Source organism: Lepidochelys kempii, chromosome 5, assembly GCF_965140265.1.
Source record: "Lepidochelys kempii isolate rLepKem1 chromosome 5, rLepKem1.hap2, whole genome shotgun sequence".
In the NCBI taxonomy this organism is placed as follows: Eukaryota; Metazoa; Chordata; order Testudines; family Cheloniidae; genus Lepidochelys; species Lepidochelys kempii.
The window spans coordinates 34,171,249-34,190,617 of NC_133260.1; the positions used below are offsets into that span (position 1 = coordinate 34,171,249).

Below are 19,369 nucleotides of genomic sequence, written 5' to 3' on the forward strand. Positions count from 1 at the left end.
ATAAGATGGAAGTGGAGTTGAGGACAAAAGCTATAGATCAGGAAGGAAACCAAAGGTTGGGGGAGAAAAGCAGGAAGAATGAAACAGGGCAGGATTTCAAGGGAGTCCATTATTTTGGTAATTCCACTGTCATGACTAGAGTGAACTCTTGACTGCAGACAAGTCTGTGAAATAGTGAGTTTCATTTAGTTGCTACTTCCAGAATGCATTTCTTCCTTTCACTGATATTATGAAGTATTTCAAATTGAACCGCATTGGTTGTGTGAAATAGCTTGTGTGTGTGTCATAGCTATCCTTGCAATTGTGGCTTGCTAGCCAAACAGATAACTTGGCTTCACTTGCGGACTGAAAATGTGAAACCAAGAAGTTTCTCAATAATATTTTAAAAGATTATTTCCCCCACAGTTGGATGTATGGTTCTTAAGTGGGAATATTCTGGGGATTGGAAGGCAAGAATAAGATGCACAAATTTACAAGCCAGGTTTTGTGGCCCTCACTATTTTGGGTTATATCCAGACCTATCAATACAGTGCATGTTAATATAAATGCTCAATGAAATAAAAAGGGAGGCAACATCAAGAGGAAAGGCTAGACATGCAGTAATGTAGTATAGCCTAAAATTTATGTAAAGTTTCTAGTGTTTTTTTGCATTGTTTTTTGTTTAATTTTACACAGTTCAGGATACATTTTATACCAGAAAAAGAGCACAGACTTCCCTACCACAGAGGTGGGCTATGGATAGAGCCCTGTGTGGATACAAAATGTATATCTGCATCCAATCTGCCATCCACACCCAATCTGCGATCTGAAAAGTGGTCTGTGGATATTTGTGGGTGAGGATATAAAGCAGATATCCACAGAGTTGTAGGGCTCTAGTTATGGAACTTGAGTTTCTTTCATTCCTTGCGGTGTTGGCATTAAACCCTGGGACTTCTGTTCTTTTTACTATAAAGAGAGCACTGAGCACAGTTTTTATTTACAGTTACTATTGATGTGACCTGAATGTATGTATGTGTGTGAGGGGAGAAGTTTGACATTCAGAAAACAGACATAGCAAAATTAGATCACCTGTGTTTTTAATTGAAATCCCCTCCACTTTCAGCCTTCTCCCCATTTCTCTTGACCCTTTCCAAAAATAGATAATCCCCAAAACAGTCAATAGTTAAGAAGATGCTGCATAGGCCAAATTAATTAAATACTAGTAAATGTTAGGATTGTTTCCCCTCTAACATCCAAATTTCCACTGTTGCATTGAGAATCTGCCAACTCAGGATTATGGTCAAAGGTTAATTTCCAGATGTGTGTCTTCTGGTTTAGGGAGTAGTGCATAATGGCCTTCCGCAGTTACACACCAAATTGCTGATCAGAAGTTGTACTACAGCAGATTGCAATAGTAAAAACAATTCAGTCACTTGACATGAGTGGAACATCTTATAAATGACCCTATTGCTAAAGAAATTAATATCCACAATCTTGTCCTTTTTACATCACATGTTCTCTGACAGCTACTATAGTAATTTAAAGTTGGTCTTAGATTGCTTCATTCTTAGTGTGCTGAGCCACTCTGACAAAAGTGCTTATTTCCTTTTTAATCAAGTATTTAGTACTTACAAGGTCATGAGTTCAATTTCCAAAGACAGGTGATCTTCTATACTAGTTGGCTTTGATATATGATACTTGGTAGTTAGCAGCCAAAGGTCAAACAATGTTAATTTTTTTTTTTTGTATTTTTTTAGGCACGCTCCAGATGAGCAACACCTGTATACCTAAAATGCAGTCTTCTCTAGCAGAAAAGCAAATTCAGTTAACACATGTAAATTGAGATATATATTTACATTATACATCAACTCTTCATCATAACCGCTTATACCTGCAACACTTTTTAAAGTTTTCATTTTCACAGTTTGATTTTTTTTTTCCATTTTAAAGTAACAATTTCTGTAGTTTAGATTAGACTAGAACAGTTTTCCTTTCACCTATCAGAAACTCAGTTTTCTGTGTTTATCATTTAATATCATTTTGAAGACAGGAGAAATTATGATGTGCCAGCATTTTCTAAGAATGTAGCTACTTTTAAATGGGGGACTTGCTTCTCCTCCAAAACTAAGTTATTCATGCACTATGTGCCACAAAATTGTAATACACAGACTTCTCATAAGCTGTTTTTTAAACAGATACACATATGTGTATATATATAGAGAGAGAGTTTTTAGATCCATAAACTATTTTTATTATGATATCTGTATCCTACATGAAAAAATGCCCTAGTTTGTTTTGAATCTACTTCTTAATCATAATATATTTCTAGCTTTTAGAATATAAAATGCACCATCCTGGAGCCTTTGAGCTCGTGTACAATAAATACTGCTTAGCAAGTTACATTGGTTTAATGTATAACTTTGTTTCACATTCACATCCTTGGTCTGACTTTTTCTTAGATTATTTCTGCTTTGTCCCTTTCTGTGCAAAAAAACTGTTGGGTTCCCAAAAGTAAGTTTCTGTTCTGCGTATTCCAGGGTTCTGTTTTGAATTGCATTTGTTCTAGTAACTACTGTTGTTCAGGATTGGTCTTCTTAAAACTTCCTTTACGTTTGATCAGAATACTGTACATGTTTTTTCATGAGTGCCTTCAAAGCCCTATTATTATATGATGAATGAGATATGGGGTTTGATTTCTGGCTTTCCTCTGTCTTCCTATTATGACCCAATTTTCCCTTTTCAAAACATCATATTTTCTTCAACATGCCTCCAACCGTTGACCAAAAGGCAGTGCTAGAAGATGTTTCCCACATAGTGATTAAGTAGCTATTTTTTTTACAGTGAGTTCAGTCTTATCTTATTGATTAGACCAGAGGAGTATGAATACTCTGCATCTGGTCATTCTGTGTACCAGCCAGGCAAGCACAGTAATTTGACCTCTTCTAAACGTGACTTCTTTACATTTTCCTTATTTTTTTAGATAAGTCTCTATTACTTCAGTGTCTGTATCAGTCTTCCCAAATGTTTTTTTTTTTTTTAATTTTTTTGGTTGTGTATTTAAATGCAAAAAAAAAAAATGGAGTTGTTACTATGCATTGATTAATATGTCGTCTTCTTAGTTTCACCTAAAAATCAGTCAGTCAAATCTTAAAATCTGAATAAAAATAACAAATTTTCAAGACTAGTGTTTAGGCCAAATGCCTTACTTAATTTTCATGCAAAATTTAGCTAAAATTTTATAAAATTTAACATTTTTCCATATTTAACAAGTCTGAGCTGAAGTTCAGGTCTGGTAAGTCCACTTGGCACTTTTTGAGCTTGAATGGCACAAAGTGGATTTAAACTAGCCAGGAACGGTCAGTAGAAAGTTCTCCTTTATAGCAGGTTTCAGAGTAGCAGCCGTGTTAGTCTGTATCCGCAAAAAGAAAAGGAGTACTTGTGGCACCTTCAAGTACTCCTCTCCTTTACAGCAGAACTCTCAGATACGATGGTATCAACAGAGCAGGCTCCTGCTTCCCTGATGTAAAGAGGGAAAGTGGTCATGTTGGGAATGGGGAGCGCTGCTGTACCTCATCTTCCACAGGTATAAGGTTTCTGTGGGACCTTACACCAATGCTATAAATTAGAGCTACTGCTTAGTCAGGATTAGGGAATTTCAAATGACTCCCTAATGGGCACCCTCACTTCCTGCACAGGTGAGATGGAGAAGCTGAACCTCTATCATGTGATAAGACATTTTCAAAAAATTATGTAAAATTTAAATTTTAAATAAACTACATATTACAATCAGAATCAGCCTTTAAAATTGAATACAAAAAAGACATTCAACAGGATTTAAGGACTGCACACTTTTCAATATGAAAAGCTAACTAGGAGTTAAGGTAAATTGAAGCAAATCGGAACAAGCAAGGACTTAAATAGCTTGATCCTAGCTGAGGGCTCATAATATAGGCAGTGGATCTTATTATGCATGTCAAACAATATTTCTGTAGTTAAGTGTCTAACTTGTTAATGTTTGAGTGATTCAGTATCTTTCCACTTGGTTGCTGGTTGACATAACAGTGATTCTCACATCACAGTGGTGGTGAAAAAAATCACATTACTACTTGTTATGTCTGTGATGAATTGGGGCTATATCTGTACAACTGATGTGTTCCGTGTTAGATTATGTACACTGTGTGTCTGTCAGGCTGCAAACTTCATTTGAATATGCAGCCTTTTGCTATCTCCATGGTTTGTTTGCCTCCATGGTAGGTTGAGCATTACAAAGGCTGGTGGAATTACCTAGTCACTGGAAATCTATTCACTTTGAACAAGACTGGTTCCTTCCCAGAAGACCTGATTTAACCAGGGGGAGTCACATCAGCAGCAGTCATCTGACAGGGGTTCATGCTGATATTGGGGCGATGGCCAGAGTGTCCCCTGACATGGAGCTGAAGGCTTTAAAAGGGCAGAAGCTAATCTTCTCAGAGTCAATTGTACAGTCCAGGTGGGCATGTACATGGCCCCTGCATGTAGAAATATCAAGGTACAGGGGGCCTGACTGCTTTCCTGAGCCCAGATGTCCTCTGACTGGACAATCCAAGGGCCTGGACCTCGAGCACAAAGAATGCCCTGGAGTGATGAGGAAACTGAGGCAGCCACATGTGTTTAGCATTTGTTGTTTTCTATGATCCGTACTGTCCTGTGCTTTACATAAGTATAAAACAGCATAAAGCTGTTAGACATTACAAAGTGTTTGTGTATATATTTCACAAACTACTGCATTCTCTTGAGAGAATTAAACTACAAACCAAAAGTTTCACACCTTTTGAGGTGGAGTTTAGGAGAGAGATGTATTTAAGTACTTGGAAGTTTGAAGGTTCAGAGCTGCACCCAGAGGGGCTAGGCAACTAGATTGCAGGTCCCAGCACTCAGAGGGAGTGTCAGAAGTCTGTGCCCTGAGAATATGCCTAGGGATCTTAACATGGGGCAGTGGCTGGGCTTTGTTGGGGCTCCAGAAGCTTAACACATCCCAGAGGATTCAGAGCACATAGGCTTGGATCCCCCTCACAGCAGTCCTAGTCGAAGATCAGGAGGGACTCTGTCACAGATCCCAGAAAATGTCAAATTAAGGAACTAGAATGTGTGAATTAATAGAAATTATTGCAGTACACCATCTATGACTTTGCTAAGCCAAATTGTACATGGACCAGTTGCAAAAGGGAATAGACCCTCTTTGCAATAAGAAATGTGCCTGATTAGTTGATCCTTTGCTTTTGTCCTTTGGAAAAACAAAGTTTTGACAACCTCTAAAGATTGAAGTTTTGATTAGTGTCACTTTAGTTGGTCTTCATCTGGGATGTTAAAAGCAGCTACATTGCCAGGCGGTAATAGACACCATATATTTGAGAAACTATCTAGTATGGGACAGATCTGCAGTACTAAGAACTGGACATTTTGCACCGAAGTGTCAGTGAGCAGTGACTTTAGCCCCTTTATCCATGTACATTTGAGAACATAGTTACAATGCTTGAATATGTAAATAGTAGATGCCTACCTATTTGTGCATTAAAGGGCAGGCATATTATTGCTTGCAGACCTCTGGCTTCTTAAAACTTTTGTTTAAAATTGATCTCCTTATGCTATGTTGCCAAGAATCTGTACAGTGCTTGTGTAGGATACCTACCCTTTTGACATAATTTGAAGTGAAAACAGAAGTTCTTGAAAGAATTCTTAGATCTTCTGGAAGAGTTAAACCACTAGAGTTAGCAGCAGGGTTATGTCAGAAAGATGGTTACGTTGTCACTTCTATCAATTAAGTTTAGAAGGCTCTTTAATCTGTTTTTACAAACTGGAAATAAAAGATAATGCAAGTGGTCTATAGCAAAGATTCCAAAGCGGCTGTGGTCTACAGATCACAAGTATTCCATGGAGAATGGCAGGTCACATGGTGCTGGCTGCTTCCTATTTCCAGCTGCTAAATTGCAATTAAGGGGGGGGAGATTCTAATTTTTTTACATAAGCAAATAGGTACATGATTGCAAATGTGAAGGAAGTCTGGGAGATAAATCATGTGGCTGTCCAGTTCACCTTTATGAATAAGGTTTGAGTACCCTGAACTATTGCAATTTTGGGGTATCTTTCCAGCTGTCTCCTGTAACATTTTTAATATTTGATTTAATATTATATTTCCATATTTGAAAACTAATTTACTGGACCAATTATCAGTCTGTTTATTTTGTGTAAATATTTTATGTTGCAGTGATTATGACGTTGCACTCTATATGATTTTATGAAAGTATGCTGATGAGCGTGAATATAATGTAATATGCTTCATGCAAAAGGTCTCTTGTAAGGTATCGTTACAAATCTTAATCTACTGAGTGTGGTCATCCTATTTGTATAAGTATCACTTTTGTATCTGAAACTAGAAATATGAAATATAACTCTGAGGGCCTATTGTAGTTATGCAAAGTGTGGGCCATTAATGGTGGTTTGGAATCTTGATGGCTCCCATCAACCAGGACAATTGACTGTGGATGGCTCTGTTTGCAGGCAGGCCTTCCTGTGTCAGGCTGGGAGGAATGGAGGCTTGGGATCTCACAGGACATGTGATCATGTCACCTGAACTGGAATCCATCTTTAACCTGGTCTTTTTCATTGAGAAGGAGGGGTGGGAGCCCAGAGGGACAAAGGATATATAAGTGGGTGGAACAGACTAAAGAGGAGCCATCATGAGGCATCCCCTAGCTCCCACTTGAGCTGGAACAAGAGCTGTACCGGGGAAAGGATTGTGCCCAGACTAGGAAGGTGTCTAGTCTGTGAAAGAAACTTACTGAAACATCTCTAAGGGAGAGATTTTATCTGTATTCAGTTTTATTACTGTACTAGACTTAGACTTGCATGTTTTATTTATTTTGCTTGGTAATTCACTTTGTTCTGTCTGTTACTACTTGGAAGCACTTAAATCCTACTTTTTGTATTTAATAAAATCACTTAATACATACTCTGGGTTAATTAATAATACCGGGGGGGTGGGAACAGCTGTGCATATCTCTCTGTCAGTGTTATAGAGGGCGAACAATTTATGAGTTTACCTTGTATAAGCTTTATACAGGGTGAAACGGATTTATTACTCCATTGGGAGTTAGACATCTGAGTGTCAAGGACAGGAACACTTCCCAAGTTGCTTTCAATTAAGCCTACAGCTGTTAAGGGATGTGGTTCAGACCTGGGTCTGGGTTTGCAGCAGGCTAGCAGGTCTGGCTCAAACCAGGCAGGACACTGAAGTCCTAAGCTGACAGGGCAGGAAAGCAGGAGCAGAAGTAGTCTTGGCACATCAGTTGGCAATGCTTAGGGGGTTTCTGTGATCCAACCTGTCAGTGATATCAGGATATCATGGATCAGGGCTCATTTAGACACTGCACTGTACAAACAAGTGACACAAAGATTGTCCCTGCACCAGGTAGATAAACACAAAAATTAGGGTGGGATGGTGTGAGGACAAGGACCATATCTTGGACAATGCCACTCAAGGAGAAAGGGGGGAAGGCAGATGACCTGCCAAAAGAGACACCGAAAGATCAATAGGAGAGGGAAGGAAAAACCATGCAAGGATGAAGCCAAAAAAACCAACAGAGGGCATGATTTTTAAAGATGCAGGGACTGGTTGAAAGAATCAAAAGCCACCAACAGGTCAAGAAACATATGGATGGAGCAGAGTAGAGTTTTGGCCAAGAAGTGCATCCAAGAATTGAGTGAGAGCAGTTTCAGTGGCGATGAAAGATGGAACTCGAAAAGGGGAACTCAAAGCAGTGTCTTTAGATGGCATGTTTTGTTACTTTGGAAGTGAAGTAGGAAAGGGAGATGGTGTAGCAGAGGCATGCAGAGTCAAGACTGTGCTTTGCTTTTTTGTTTGTTTTTATGAGGAAGTCTGAGATGTGCTTGTATTTTGAGGTTAATGAACCTGAGGATAATGAAAGGTTGAAAGGGGGAGAAATTTTTGAAGCTGCTGACTTTGAGTACAAGTAGCACTCTGTGAGATCATTTCAGTGAGATTTTTTGGTATTTGACACCTTTGAAAATCTGACCAAAATTTGTTGCGATGATTGTGAACTTTGAATAGTCAAGTTACTCCTACTCAAATTATCAAATACTGTAGAATCAAAAACAATACCAAGTCCCTCTTGGATGCTTATTTTCAACCCCATTTCCTATAGAGAGCTCCCAGACTCTTCCCTAGCCTGGTAGCAAGCAAGAACAGATTCAAAGAGGTCATCTGATTGAGGAAACATATGGGCTTATGATCGCTATGATTGCCAGTCTGTTTGGCTGTAGCTCCTTAGTACAGGGAAGATAGTAATGAAAAGAACCAGAACCTGGCTAGAGAACCAAGCTATTTGACTAGCTCTTCTTGCCCTTACCAAAACAGGTGTAACTTCAAACTGTCCACTACGATGGACAGAACTAGAGTGATGGCCTGTAGAAACAAACAAGTGTAAACTGTTCTTGGTGTCAGCATAGCAAAAATCAGCACAGCACAACTGGATAAGTAGACAAGAGGTGAACTCAGTGGAGTCTTTTTGTCCATAGCAAAACCGGGATCTTTTTGTAAGCAGACTGAAATGAGTTTATTCCTGACCCACTAGGAGCCAGGAGACAGTGGCTCTGAATATACTATTTCAAAATTAGTCAGTAGGCCTATTTTACTCCTTCCATTCCTGAAGAAAAGTAATGAGTAGTTCCAGTAGCACTCTTCTGTGCTCAGAGTTCATAGTTTCTGGACCTCGTGGAATTGTCCTTGCACACTTTTCTCTAACTAACATCAGCCAAACGTAAGTAAACTGTGTCAAAAGGTTTGGATGTTGAATACAAATAACGTAGTTGTGGGGAATAGTCCCCTGCAGTAACTGACAACCTTTCTACCTGTGAGGAATAAACTTGGAATATGTTTAATTTGGCTTACGTTTGGTTTATAGTCTAGAAAAGAAAAAAAATGTTGAACTCCAGGCAATATAAATCCTCAAACACTAGAAGTTTTGCAGGTTGATCTGCCATTAGTTCTGAGTGAAAACACCCTGAAGATTCATCAGCTATGTCTACAACAGAGGTAAACAGGGCTCATTGGATTTTTTTTTTTTGCGTCATCCTTTTATCAAAGATTTGTAAGGTCATAAAAGACTATTGTGATCATATAGTCTGACCTCCCACGTAACACAAGCTATCAGTTTCCTGCCCTCCTTTCCCCCTAGTAATTCCTGCATCAAATGTAATAGCATGTAGTTGTATTAGAGGAGATCTCTTAGAGATCCAATCTTAATTTAAAGACTTCAAGTAATGGAGAATTCACCACATTCCTTGATGTGGATTACCCTCGCTGATTGAATGATTGATTATTCTCACTGATGAAATCTTATGCCATAATGCAAGTTTGAATTTGTGTAGTTTCAACTTCCAGCCATTCAATCTCATATATGTTTTTCTGCTAGATTAAAGAGCCCTCTACTATGAGAGATCTTCTCCCTGGGTAGGTACTTTTCAGGGAGGGCCATGAAGCTTTGTTAGCTTGGCCAGTGCCAGCCACTCCTTTTTAACTTAATGCACTGGTGATCTATCTGTCCCTTTTTTAAAGTCTTTATTTACCTACACAAATAAAAAATGATTGGGTGTGTCTCTGAATTTTTCAGAGAGGAAAAATCCTGAGAAATTCCAAGACCGTTTAACTACTCATAATTTCCTAAACGCAAACTTAAAAACAAGGAATTGGATTGGCTCTGAACAATTTGGTGAAAATTCATGATCAAATGTCGTTTGGCACTAAATTTGTAACATCTCTGAAAGAGTAAAGAAACTAACGTGGAAATTATAAAGATATAAGATAAAGTGAACACATTAACAATATATTGTAAATGTGGAAAAATTGTAGTAGTGTAAAAGAAACTTGAGAATATTTGATAGGCAAATTAAAAGAATAAACATCGGCGTCCATTATGCCATTTTAAGAACCACCTTTTTAAATTAAAACTTCAGTTTAAGTCTTGGTTATCCACTGAGCTCAAGAACAACAGATTTCTACTAGTGCTTTATGATCAAAATGCTATCTGCATTGAAAGAATTATTTATCTAAGCCAAAGGATACCTAGACTAGTATGCATGTCTTATTATAGTGAAGTAAAAAGTTATATTAAAATCAAAGATTAAAATAAAATGAATACTGAGTTCATGGGTTTTCATTGGTCTTTCAACTTCTTTTCCTGTACACCAGCCCAAGCAGTGGGTATAATTCCTTCTCACAGTTGTTGAACACAAAAATAAACAAAGGACTTGTAATATTTTCACCACATAGGGTTGTTTGAACACACTCAGTACTTCTGTTTCTAGCAGGTACAGCTAGTTCAGTTAAACATTTTGCTGTTTTTTCTCTTTAATGAATTTTTATTCAAAATTATTTTTCTTTTGCTCCTCAGGAGTGCTCTGTGGGCAGCACTCTATTGGCCACAAAATTGTCCTCCAACTCCTGTACAGTTCCTTTCTGATCTAATAGATGGGAGCATTTGAACAGACAAGTAATTGCTGAAAGCTCTGTGACACTACACCCCATATTCCTCACAGTGATATGATATGATTATGGTATAATTATGATGCATTTTGTACAAGATAGGTCATGTGAGGTTTCATTGGAAGTTATGATTATCCTATTTGTATGCATGTATCATTTTTGTATCTAAAATTAGGAATATTGACAATATAGCTGCATTTCAATCATGCTTACTCTGGGTGACACCCACAACTAGCCTTTCTGGTACAACAGTGAAGAAGACAAAGACAATGGACCCTGGAAGAACTTAACATTCCTGTGAATGTTCTAGACAGCATGTAAGTAATGGCTGCTATAACTCAGCAAGATATGCAAGGTCATGTGATCAGACCACATGTCTCTGGACTCCATCTTGGGATGTCAGTATTTTTCCACAAACCGGTCTGGGAATCAAGTTTTGAAACAGTGTTCCCACCATATGCTAAAGCTATATAAGGCAGGGAGAAATATCACTCCCCACACAAGAAGACTCCTGGAAACACTTGAGAACAAGGACTGAACTGAAGGAAGTGCTGGACCCAGGCTAAAGGGATTTCTAGCCTGTGTATGAAAGACCTGGGGATTCAAAGCTGGAAAGCAAGTGCAGTTTGTCCCTTAAGAATCTGCAGCCTGCTTGTATCATCAGTCAGGGTGAGAATTTGCTAATTCATATCCTATCTTTCTAGTATCTTAGACTTAGTTTGTGTGTTTTCACTAGGTAATCTGCTTTGATCTGTTTGCTATCACTTATAATCAATTAAAATCTATCTTTTGTAGCTAATAAACTTGTTTTTGCTTTATCTAAACCAGTGAGTTGGAGTGAAGTGCTTGGGAATCTTAGCTCAGAGAAGCTGTTGCATATTCCTCTCCAGATTCGGGGGTGGGGACTCTCTGAGCTTACACCATACAGTTCCTTGGTGCAGCGCAAGACAGTATAATTTTGGGTTTATGCTCCAGAGGGGCTGTGTTCCTGGGGAGCTTAGTTACCCTGGCTTTAGCCTTTCTACTGTTCGTTGGGTTGTGCAGTGGCTAGTCAGAGAGCCTGCATGTAACTGCAGCTGGGTGTGTCCCTACCTTTGTGTACGCTGGTGGAAGTGTAAGACCAGGAGCAGGTCTGTAGCTTGTCATAGCAGTACAGTCTAAGGAGTCCAGGCTGGTGGGTCAGAGGGCTCAGTGGTACCCCAGTTCCCAGGGGGAACCCATCACAGACTCCTCCTAGTATCTTTCAGAAGGAACAGAACTGAGAAACTTCAGTAACTAATCTACATCTGCAGTGTCCACAGGTGTATCATCTGCACTTCATGGCCAGTTGATAATAAAAACTGGCTGATACACCTCAAAATTTGCCATGGGTGTATGATCTTCATCACCGTAAGATGATCGTCCACCAAAAAAACCATGGTCTTCTGTGTACTATACCACATTTGAAGACCCAGCTGTGTGGGATCAGAGATTGGAGGACCACAGACAATGTTGTAGTTGCCTTGCTAAACTATTTGAATCTTCCCCTGGTATGGCAGTTTCAAGACCGAGTGAAATTGAACTGTTGTCAGCATCGAAATGGTTTCTTGAGCAAAGGTCAGCTAGCCTTTTAAGCAGAGTTGATATCTTGCTCTTCTGCAGGGAGTCGTAAAAAATCTGTTCCAGTTATGGTTTTATCTCCCCACTGTCCTTCACCAGCCAAGAGAGACCTGGATCTGACTTTCATGTCATAGTCTGCACATCCCTAGCGCTCCAATAACCTCAGGAAGCAGCAATAGTTGAAACCCAGGCTGTGTACTGACACTGCCCACCTTCTTCCAGGCGTACCTTTCCTACCATGCAGACAAACAGATCAGTCTGATTCATGTGATCTTATTGTTAAAATAGCTTGAAAATTCCTTAACTTTCTGGATTTAAACAGCTCTGATTTAACCTTGGGGGTTCACCCTCCTGGACTGTTCTGCTGATTGATACTTTGGTAGGTGTTCTAGTGAAGGTGAAGATATCCATATAAGTTCTTTTGTTTCAGTTATTCCTATTTGGAACAAGACTTCTCCCACCAGTGCTCCACCCATAATTCTTTCTGCTTCATCTGAAAAAACAAAACAAAAAAACTATTGTGTAAGATGGAACCAGAGAAGGTTGTGTTCATGGGTAAAGGATGATATATCATTAAAAAGTCCCAGTAAGCCATTGCTTTTACTAGCCTGCCAATTTCCTTTGAACCCTCTGAAACCCAGTGGATTATAATTTATTTGTACTGCAGTAGTATCTAGGAGCCCCAGTGATAATCAGAACATCATTTGGCTAGGCACATTATGAAAGGCAGTCCAGTAAGCCTGCAAGGTCAGACTATCAAAGAAGCTTGACAGAAGTGAGTGCTTCAACCAACAAAACAGAGGTGGATAATGGTCAGTCTGCCAGGGCATATACCCTTTCTCTCACCCCACCACCTCCAATGTCAGTCCCAAAAACAAGATCTAGAGTTCAGCCACCTGCTAGCATTGAGCCAAAAGCTACCTGAGAGACACACAGCTGTCATGATAGCCAAGAGATCTTAAGCTTATTAAGAAGGTGGTTCATCTGCATTTATGCTGAAGTCACCCAGAACAATTGGTCTCTATTATTCCAGTGCCGCCACAGAGGAAATCTGTCAGCTCAAGCAAGAATGATGAGTTCATGTGGTCAAGTGGGATGATGCAAGAATTTTTGTACTTAAGAAGGCTGCATTATCATGAAAAAGTAAAAATAATAAAAGAGAATTTGTTTTGTAATTGATGGCAAACTGCTTTTTTGGCAAATCAAATTTCATATAGTTAAATATGAACTGCATTAATGCACATTACATAACATAGACCAATGGGAATACACAACTGAAGTAGAATTGCATTGAACTTGAAATAATAGTAACATAACCTCTTGGAATGTTATTGTTTTCCTGGACAAATGGAGTTGGATCCTACTAATTCCAATTATAACTTTGCATCAAATAGTTGTGGCTTGACCTGTGCTTAGTGATCTTAAACTTGTCCAAGCAGTAATAACTAGAACTTTGTCAGCATTGTTAAAATAACTTTTTCAGTCACTTTAAATGTCAATTGGACTGTTTTCTCTAAAATGGGGAAATGAATTTAGTTGATGTTGCAAAATGCAGTAAAGTTGGTTTATTACTAAATTTTGGGAATAGATGAATTTATAACAGCCATTTGGACTCTATCCCTTCAGAGCACAGTACATCATTATAAGACATGCTTTTCAAATTTGTTCTTGAATGCTTGTATGCAAACTCATAGGTCTTAAACTGTATTTCGTATTGTAGCCTACTAAACAAATGTACATAGTTGTTGGCTTTTATTTTTGGCTTAGATAGTATTTAAAAAAAAAAATTCTGAACATACTGTCATTCTGTTCCTGAAAAAGTTGGATTTCAGAAAGTATTCATATCATATGGTTGGTTTTCAAAAATTGTATAATGTAGTGTTAAAAGAGATGGCAATAAATCATCAGCATGGCACCTCATAAACACAAATCTCATAAATTTCATTTGCATTATGAAGTACATCTAGCTTTCTGAATTATATAACCTCTGAAAGACAGTCAAAAACTACAGTAGCCTGGTCCACTCTCTTTTTTTGTTCTTATATATTCTCGCACTTTAATGCATCATTTGTTTAAAGTAACCTGAATTAAACATGAAACACACTGAGTTAGCAGAGAAAACTGCTCTTTCACTTGCTGTTCTGTTTTGCCAAGGGACCAACTGCTTTTGTAGGTCCCAATTCTGCTCCCAATGACTTAATGAAAATTAATGGCAAAACCATCACTGAATTAACTGGGAGCAGGATTGGCTTCATAGTTCTGCCCATACTTAATGTTATGGGTTTTACTAACTATGCTAAAAGATGAACCAAAATGTTTGGAAGTTACTAACCAGATCAACAATTGAGGTAGAAATGAATCAAAATGAGTTGTACCTAGTCATAAAGACAGAATTTGTATCTGAATGATCAGTTAAGAGGAGTGAGTTTGTTTAATATCCTGTTATTAAACGGTACAACTGTAGCTTACGCCATTGGGATAGAATTAAGATTGTTTTCCTCTGATGCCATCATTTAGGGATCAGAGTTCCTGAATACTTGCATCAGCTTTGTGGGTTTTTTTTTTCTGTTCGTGACAAACCAACTACTGTACGTTCATATAGAGCAGTACAGTCCTTGCCACTGGCAGTCTCTCTGTGACAGAGAGCCTGTAGGCTGACATAAAGTGCAGCCTGTTGTGAACTCCTAAGTGGGAGTCTGCCAAAAACTCAGCAGACAGAACTAATTGGGGAGAAAAAGGATTTTTGTGCCCTCATCTCTCCCTCTTCCATTTTTTTTACAAGATGGATATTGATAAAGTAACTTGTTTATGTAAGATTTGTCTGCCTCTATTTTCTCATTGCATGAATCATTTTTTAACTTCACATCTTGCACTGCAGGTCACTGAGCACTTCCACATGGCGGCTGGCACAGGACCAAGCTCAAGACACGCAACTCATCACAGTTGATGAAAAATTGGTAAGGGTTTTCTACTGCACACTGCTATGATACTGCCTTCAGGGTTATTTCTGCACAATAGGCATTCAGTATGATGTTCCATGCTCTTGTAGGAAAGCCATATAAATGTAAACTACAAAGCAAAAATCTCTCATATGTTTTAAAGTGGTAATATTATTGAGCCATAAGGAAATCTGTATGTGAAAGAAATTCATGGTTACACATCTTAAACAATATAAAATTATGAAACTACCTTGGTATTACTATTTTGTGGTCAAGAAGCAGTAAGAACTCTAGTTTTGTAATGAAAGTGCTATTTTTGAAAGCCATACATTTGCCCTTTTAGTGAAATCACACAGAATTTGCCACTGCTTCCTAAAATGAACTTTACTGGGTTCCACAGTGATGAAGAAATAAAGTCTAAAGAACCACGCAAAGTTAGTGTTACTTTGTACCTATACTTGGCTTTTGAATATGCATGAGGGTTAGATTACAACTAGGAACAAATGCATAGCATTCTTCTCCTAATCAGTAGCAGATTAGAATTTTGGCAACCTTCTCTTCATAAATTTTGCAATGTGTGGTCCGTTACTTTAGATGTAACCTGATACTTATGCTTACAATATAAAATAGCATAAGTTTTGTAGGACTTCCAGGACTTCTGGTGGGAATGTGTCATAGCAAAAACTTGTTTTTCATTGGCTTTCTTACCACTTTTGAATCTTAATTTTTTAAAAAAATCCCATAATAGATAGTTCATATTTTACTTATCTTCAGGCATACAAAAAAGCATCTTAATTTCTTGGGAATAAAAAGAAATACTTGAATTTTTTTATCATCTAAATTGAAAATGTGTAATAGTAACTTCAGTATTGAGACATCTAAAGCTTTCAAACTGACTTGTTAAAATTAATTCAAATAGTTTAACATCTTTTTAAAACTTTTTATTTCCCATAGTTTCCATAATATAAATATGGGTCATGCTTTCCTTGTCTATGTCAACAGGTAACTGCTCAGATTCTTTGTAAATACAGTACAGTACCCTTAATCATTTTATCTGAATCTCATTTTCAAAAACAATAAACATAGTTCTAGTTCATAAACTTCGTGTTAAGATTTTTTTCCTCTATTTTGGCAGATGTGGTTATTCAGTTGGACAAATGTGTAACTTGTGGTGCAGCATGTGCCATTTTATGTATAGAAACTTAAATACAATAGTTCAGTTTTCAGTATATGGATAAAAAGTCACTGGATGCTGCCTAAATACTCATGTTCAAGTTTTTCCTAGATTTAATAATTATTTATGAATTGCATTTCATATAATTATTGTAGCACTGTTCCCTAATCTAAAGGTTTAACTGGAGTGGTAATTTATGTTATAGTTACATGTATCCTGGCTACAAAAGGGTCAACTTCAATTTGTACATTTTTGTGGATTTTTTGATATTATGTACAATACTTTAAAATTTGATAATGCAATCCCTGATTAATTCTGTAAGTACAATATTAATCTGGCAGCCCTTTAAATAGTAAATAAGATGGTTAAATTTTCATTTTGTCCAGTTCTTCTCAGTACTGTGGTAATACGTCTAACCAAATATATTATTTATTTGCAATTTATTTGTGGATCTTACTGGAATTTTTTTCTTTTGTGCTCATACAGGGCTTGAGAATAATTTTTGTAATACTATGAATCTTTTCAACTATTGTGTCTGTAGACTTGAGTACAGTCAATAATTAGATTTGTTTGTAATGGAGTCAGTGTAGAAACCATTTCAGAAAAACACACCTGAATAAAAATAACAGGCCTGTAACAGTTCATGTTTATAAATGAGGAGAGCTTTCAAGTGAATGTCTGATGTAGATTAGTTTGCTATGTAAATAACTTGATTTTGGTTGTTGATATAAATTCATTTTTATTAAATTGTACATTAACTCAGTTATAAATTTGGATTAAATCCCTTATTTAGCAGCAAATCACTTTTCAGAGACTTTAATAAATTTTCTGTTCATTTTTTCAAAAACTGGTGTTACGCATAATGAAACCACACTGTATCTATGCATAATTATATAGTTAAATTACATTCCAGAAATTGATACTTTTTCCTCCCCTGGAAAAGTGTCATATTTGCTGCATGTGTAGACATCATCTTATCAGAGCTCATTAAACCATACTGTGCAATATGAATTGAACCCTTCCCCACCCCCACCCCACCTCTAATTTTATCATAATGATTGTCCCAGACTCACAGGACTCATGCTCTCTCTCGGCTCTGTACGGTCCCTGGGAGGAACCCCCTTCAGTGTGACAGCCCTTCTCGGGGGTTCGCGCTCTCTCTCCAGGGGTTAAACCCTGTGCTTCAGTGCCTCCTGGAACCATACCTCACTGAACCTTCAGCACACCAGTCTCTTGCCGTGGGACCCCTCAGGAAGTCCACTCACTTGGACTTGGACCCCCAAGACCTCCACACCCAGAGGGAATAATGCAACCCCTATTTCTAGGCTGCAGTGATTCTCAGCCAGCGTAAAACAAGCGTTTACTGAACACAGCACAGGAAGTTCTCAGGGCCCTCGGTCCTAGCAACCCTCAACACAGTTCAGATAGGTCTTCCCTCCATCCTGGTAGGCGCTGGTTGCTCTCTCTCCCCAGTCCAGAAGCCCCCTCCTTCTAACTGACCATCCTATATTACCTCCCCCAACAGTCCCTCCTGTGTCCTTTTGTCTTTGGTCCCAAATAAACAGGCCACCTGGGCCTTCTCTCTTCTATCCTTTGTTCCCCCAGATGGCTGGAACCATCTGGTCAGATCACGGGGCCCTCTCTCCTCAGCCCATTGTCCTCCCACTGACCTGAACCAGCTGACTTCCAAGCTGGGGTGGGCCTCCTAGTGACCAGTCACTAGAATACCCAATCTCCAGGCTGTTGTCCAGGGTCCCAACTGCTAGACGAGGTCATCGCTGGTTCTCTGCAACAGCAAACCCCCTCTCCCACCACCTTGTTAAACAAGCAGCACATAGAGAAACCGAGTCCCACGCGCTCTGCATGCAAACCATTAAAAAAATAAGAACCGCGTTGTCACAACCACATTCCCTACATCTGACACATCTTTCTCAGTAGATCAGTTGCATATATGACAATGTCTAGTAGGAAAAAGGTAATTATAGGGGTCAGGACCCAAAAGGAGGGTGGTGGGGTGTTTCAGTATTGCCACCCTTACTTCTGCGCTGCTGCTGGTGGCTGTGCTCCCTTCATAGCTGGGCAGCCAGAGAGCAAGGACTGGTGGCTGGGAGCCCAGCTCTGAAGGTAGTCCTGCTACCAGCAGCAGTGCGGAGTAAGGATGGCAGGATGGAAATACCATACCATTACTTCTGCGCTGCTGCTGGCCGGGTGCTGCCTTCAGAGCTGGGCATTTAGCCAGCAGCTGCCACTCTCCGACCACCCAACTCTGAAGGCAGTGCTGAAATAAGGTTGGCAATACTATGACCTTCCTACAATAACTTTGCAAAAAGAAAAGGAGTACTTGTGGCACCTTAGAGACTAACCAATTTATTTGAGCATAAGCTTTCGTAAGCTACAGCTCACTTCATCGGATGCATACTGTGGAAAGTGTAGAAGATCTTTTTATACACACAAAGCATGAAAAAATACCTCCCCCCACCCCACTCTCCTGCTGGTAATAGCTTATCTAAAGTGATCACTCTCCTTACAATGTGTATGATAATCAAGTTGGGTCATTTCCAGCACAAATCCAGGTTCCCCTCCCCCCCCACACACACAAACCCACTCTCCTGTTGGTAATAGCTTATCTAAAGTGACCACTCTCCTTGTTTTTTCCTACACACACACACACACACCCCTCCACCGCCCCCCACCCCACCCCGACGTTCTTGTTAAACCCTGGGTTTGTGCTGGAAATGGCCCACCTTGATTATCATACACATTGTAAGGAGAGTGGTCACTTTAGATAAGCTATTACCAGCAGGAGAGTGGGGTGGGGGAGGTATTTTTTTCATGCTTTGTGTGTATATAAAAAGATCTTCTACACTTTCCACAGTATGCATCCGATGAAGTGAGCTGTAGCTCACGAAAACTTATGCTCAAATAAATTGGTTAGTCTCTAAGGTGCCACAAATACTCCTTTTCTTTTTGCGAATGCAGACTAACACGGCTGTTACTCTGAAACCTACAATAACTTTGCGACTTCCTGCAACCCCCTTTAGGGTCGGGACCCCCAGTTTGAGAAACACAGGTCTCCTCCGTGAAATCTGTATAGTATAGGGTAAAAGTACACAAAAGACGAGATTTCACGATCCGTGA

At 38.9% G+C, this 19,369-nt stretch overlaps 1 protein-coding gene across 1 annotated transcript in view; it reads left to right on the forward strand.

Moving 5' to 3' along the window:
* NDUFS4 (NADH:ubiquinone oxidoreductase subunit S4) overlaps nt 1-19,369 on the forward strand; it is a 60,198-nt gene that overhangs the window by 15,618 nt on the left and 25,211 nt on the right. The window contains exon 2 of the mRNA XM_073343923.1: nt 14,997-15,075. Coding sequence (XP_073200024.1) covers nt 14,997-15,075 — 79 coding nt within the window. The remainder of the gene's footprint in view (nt 1-14,996; nt 15,076-19,369) is intronic.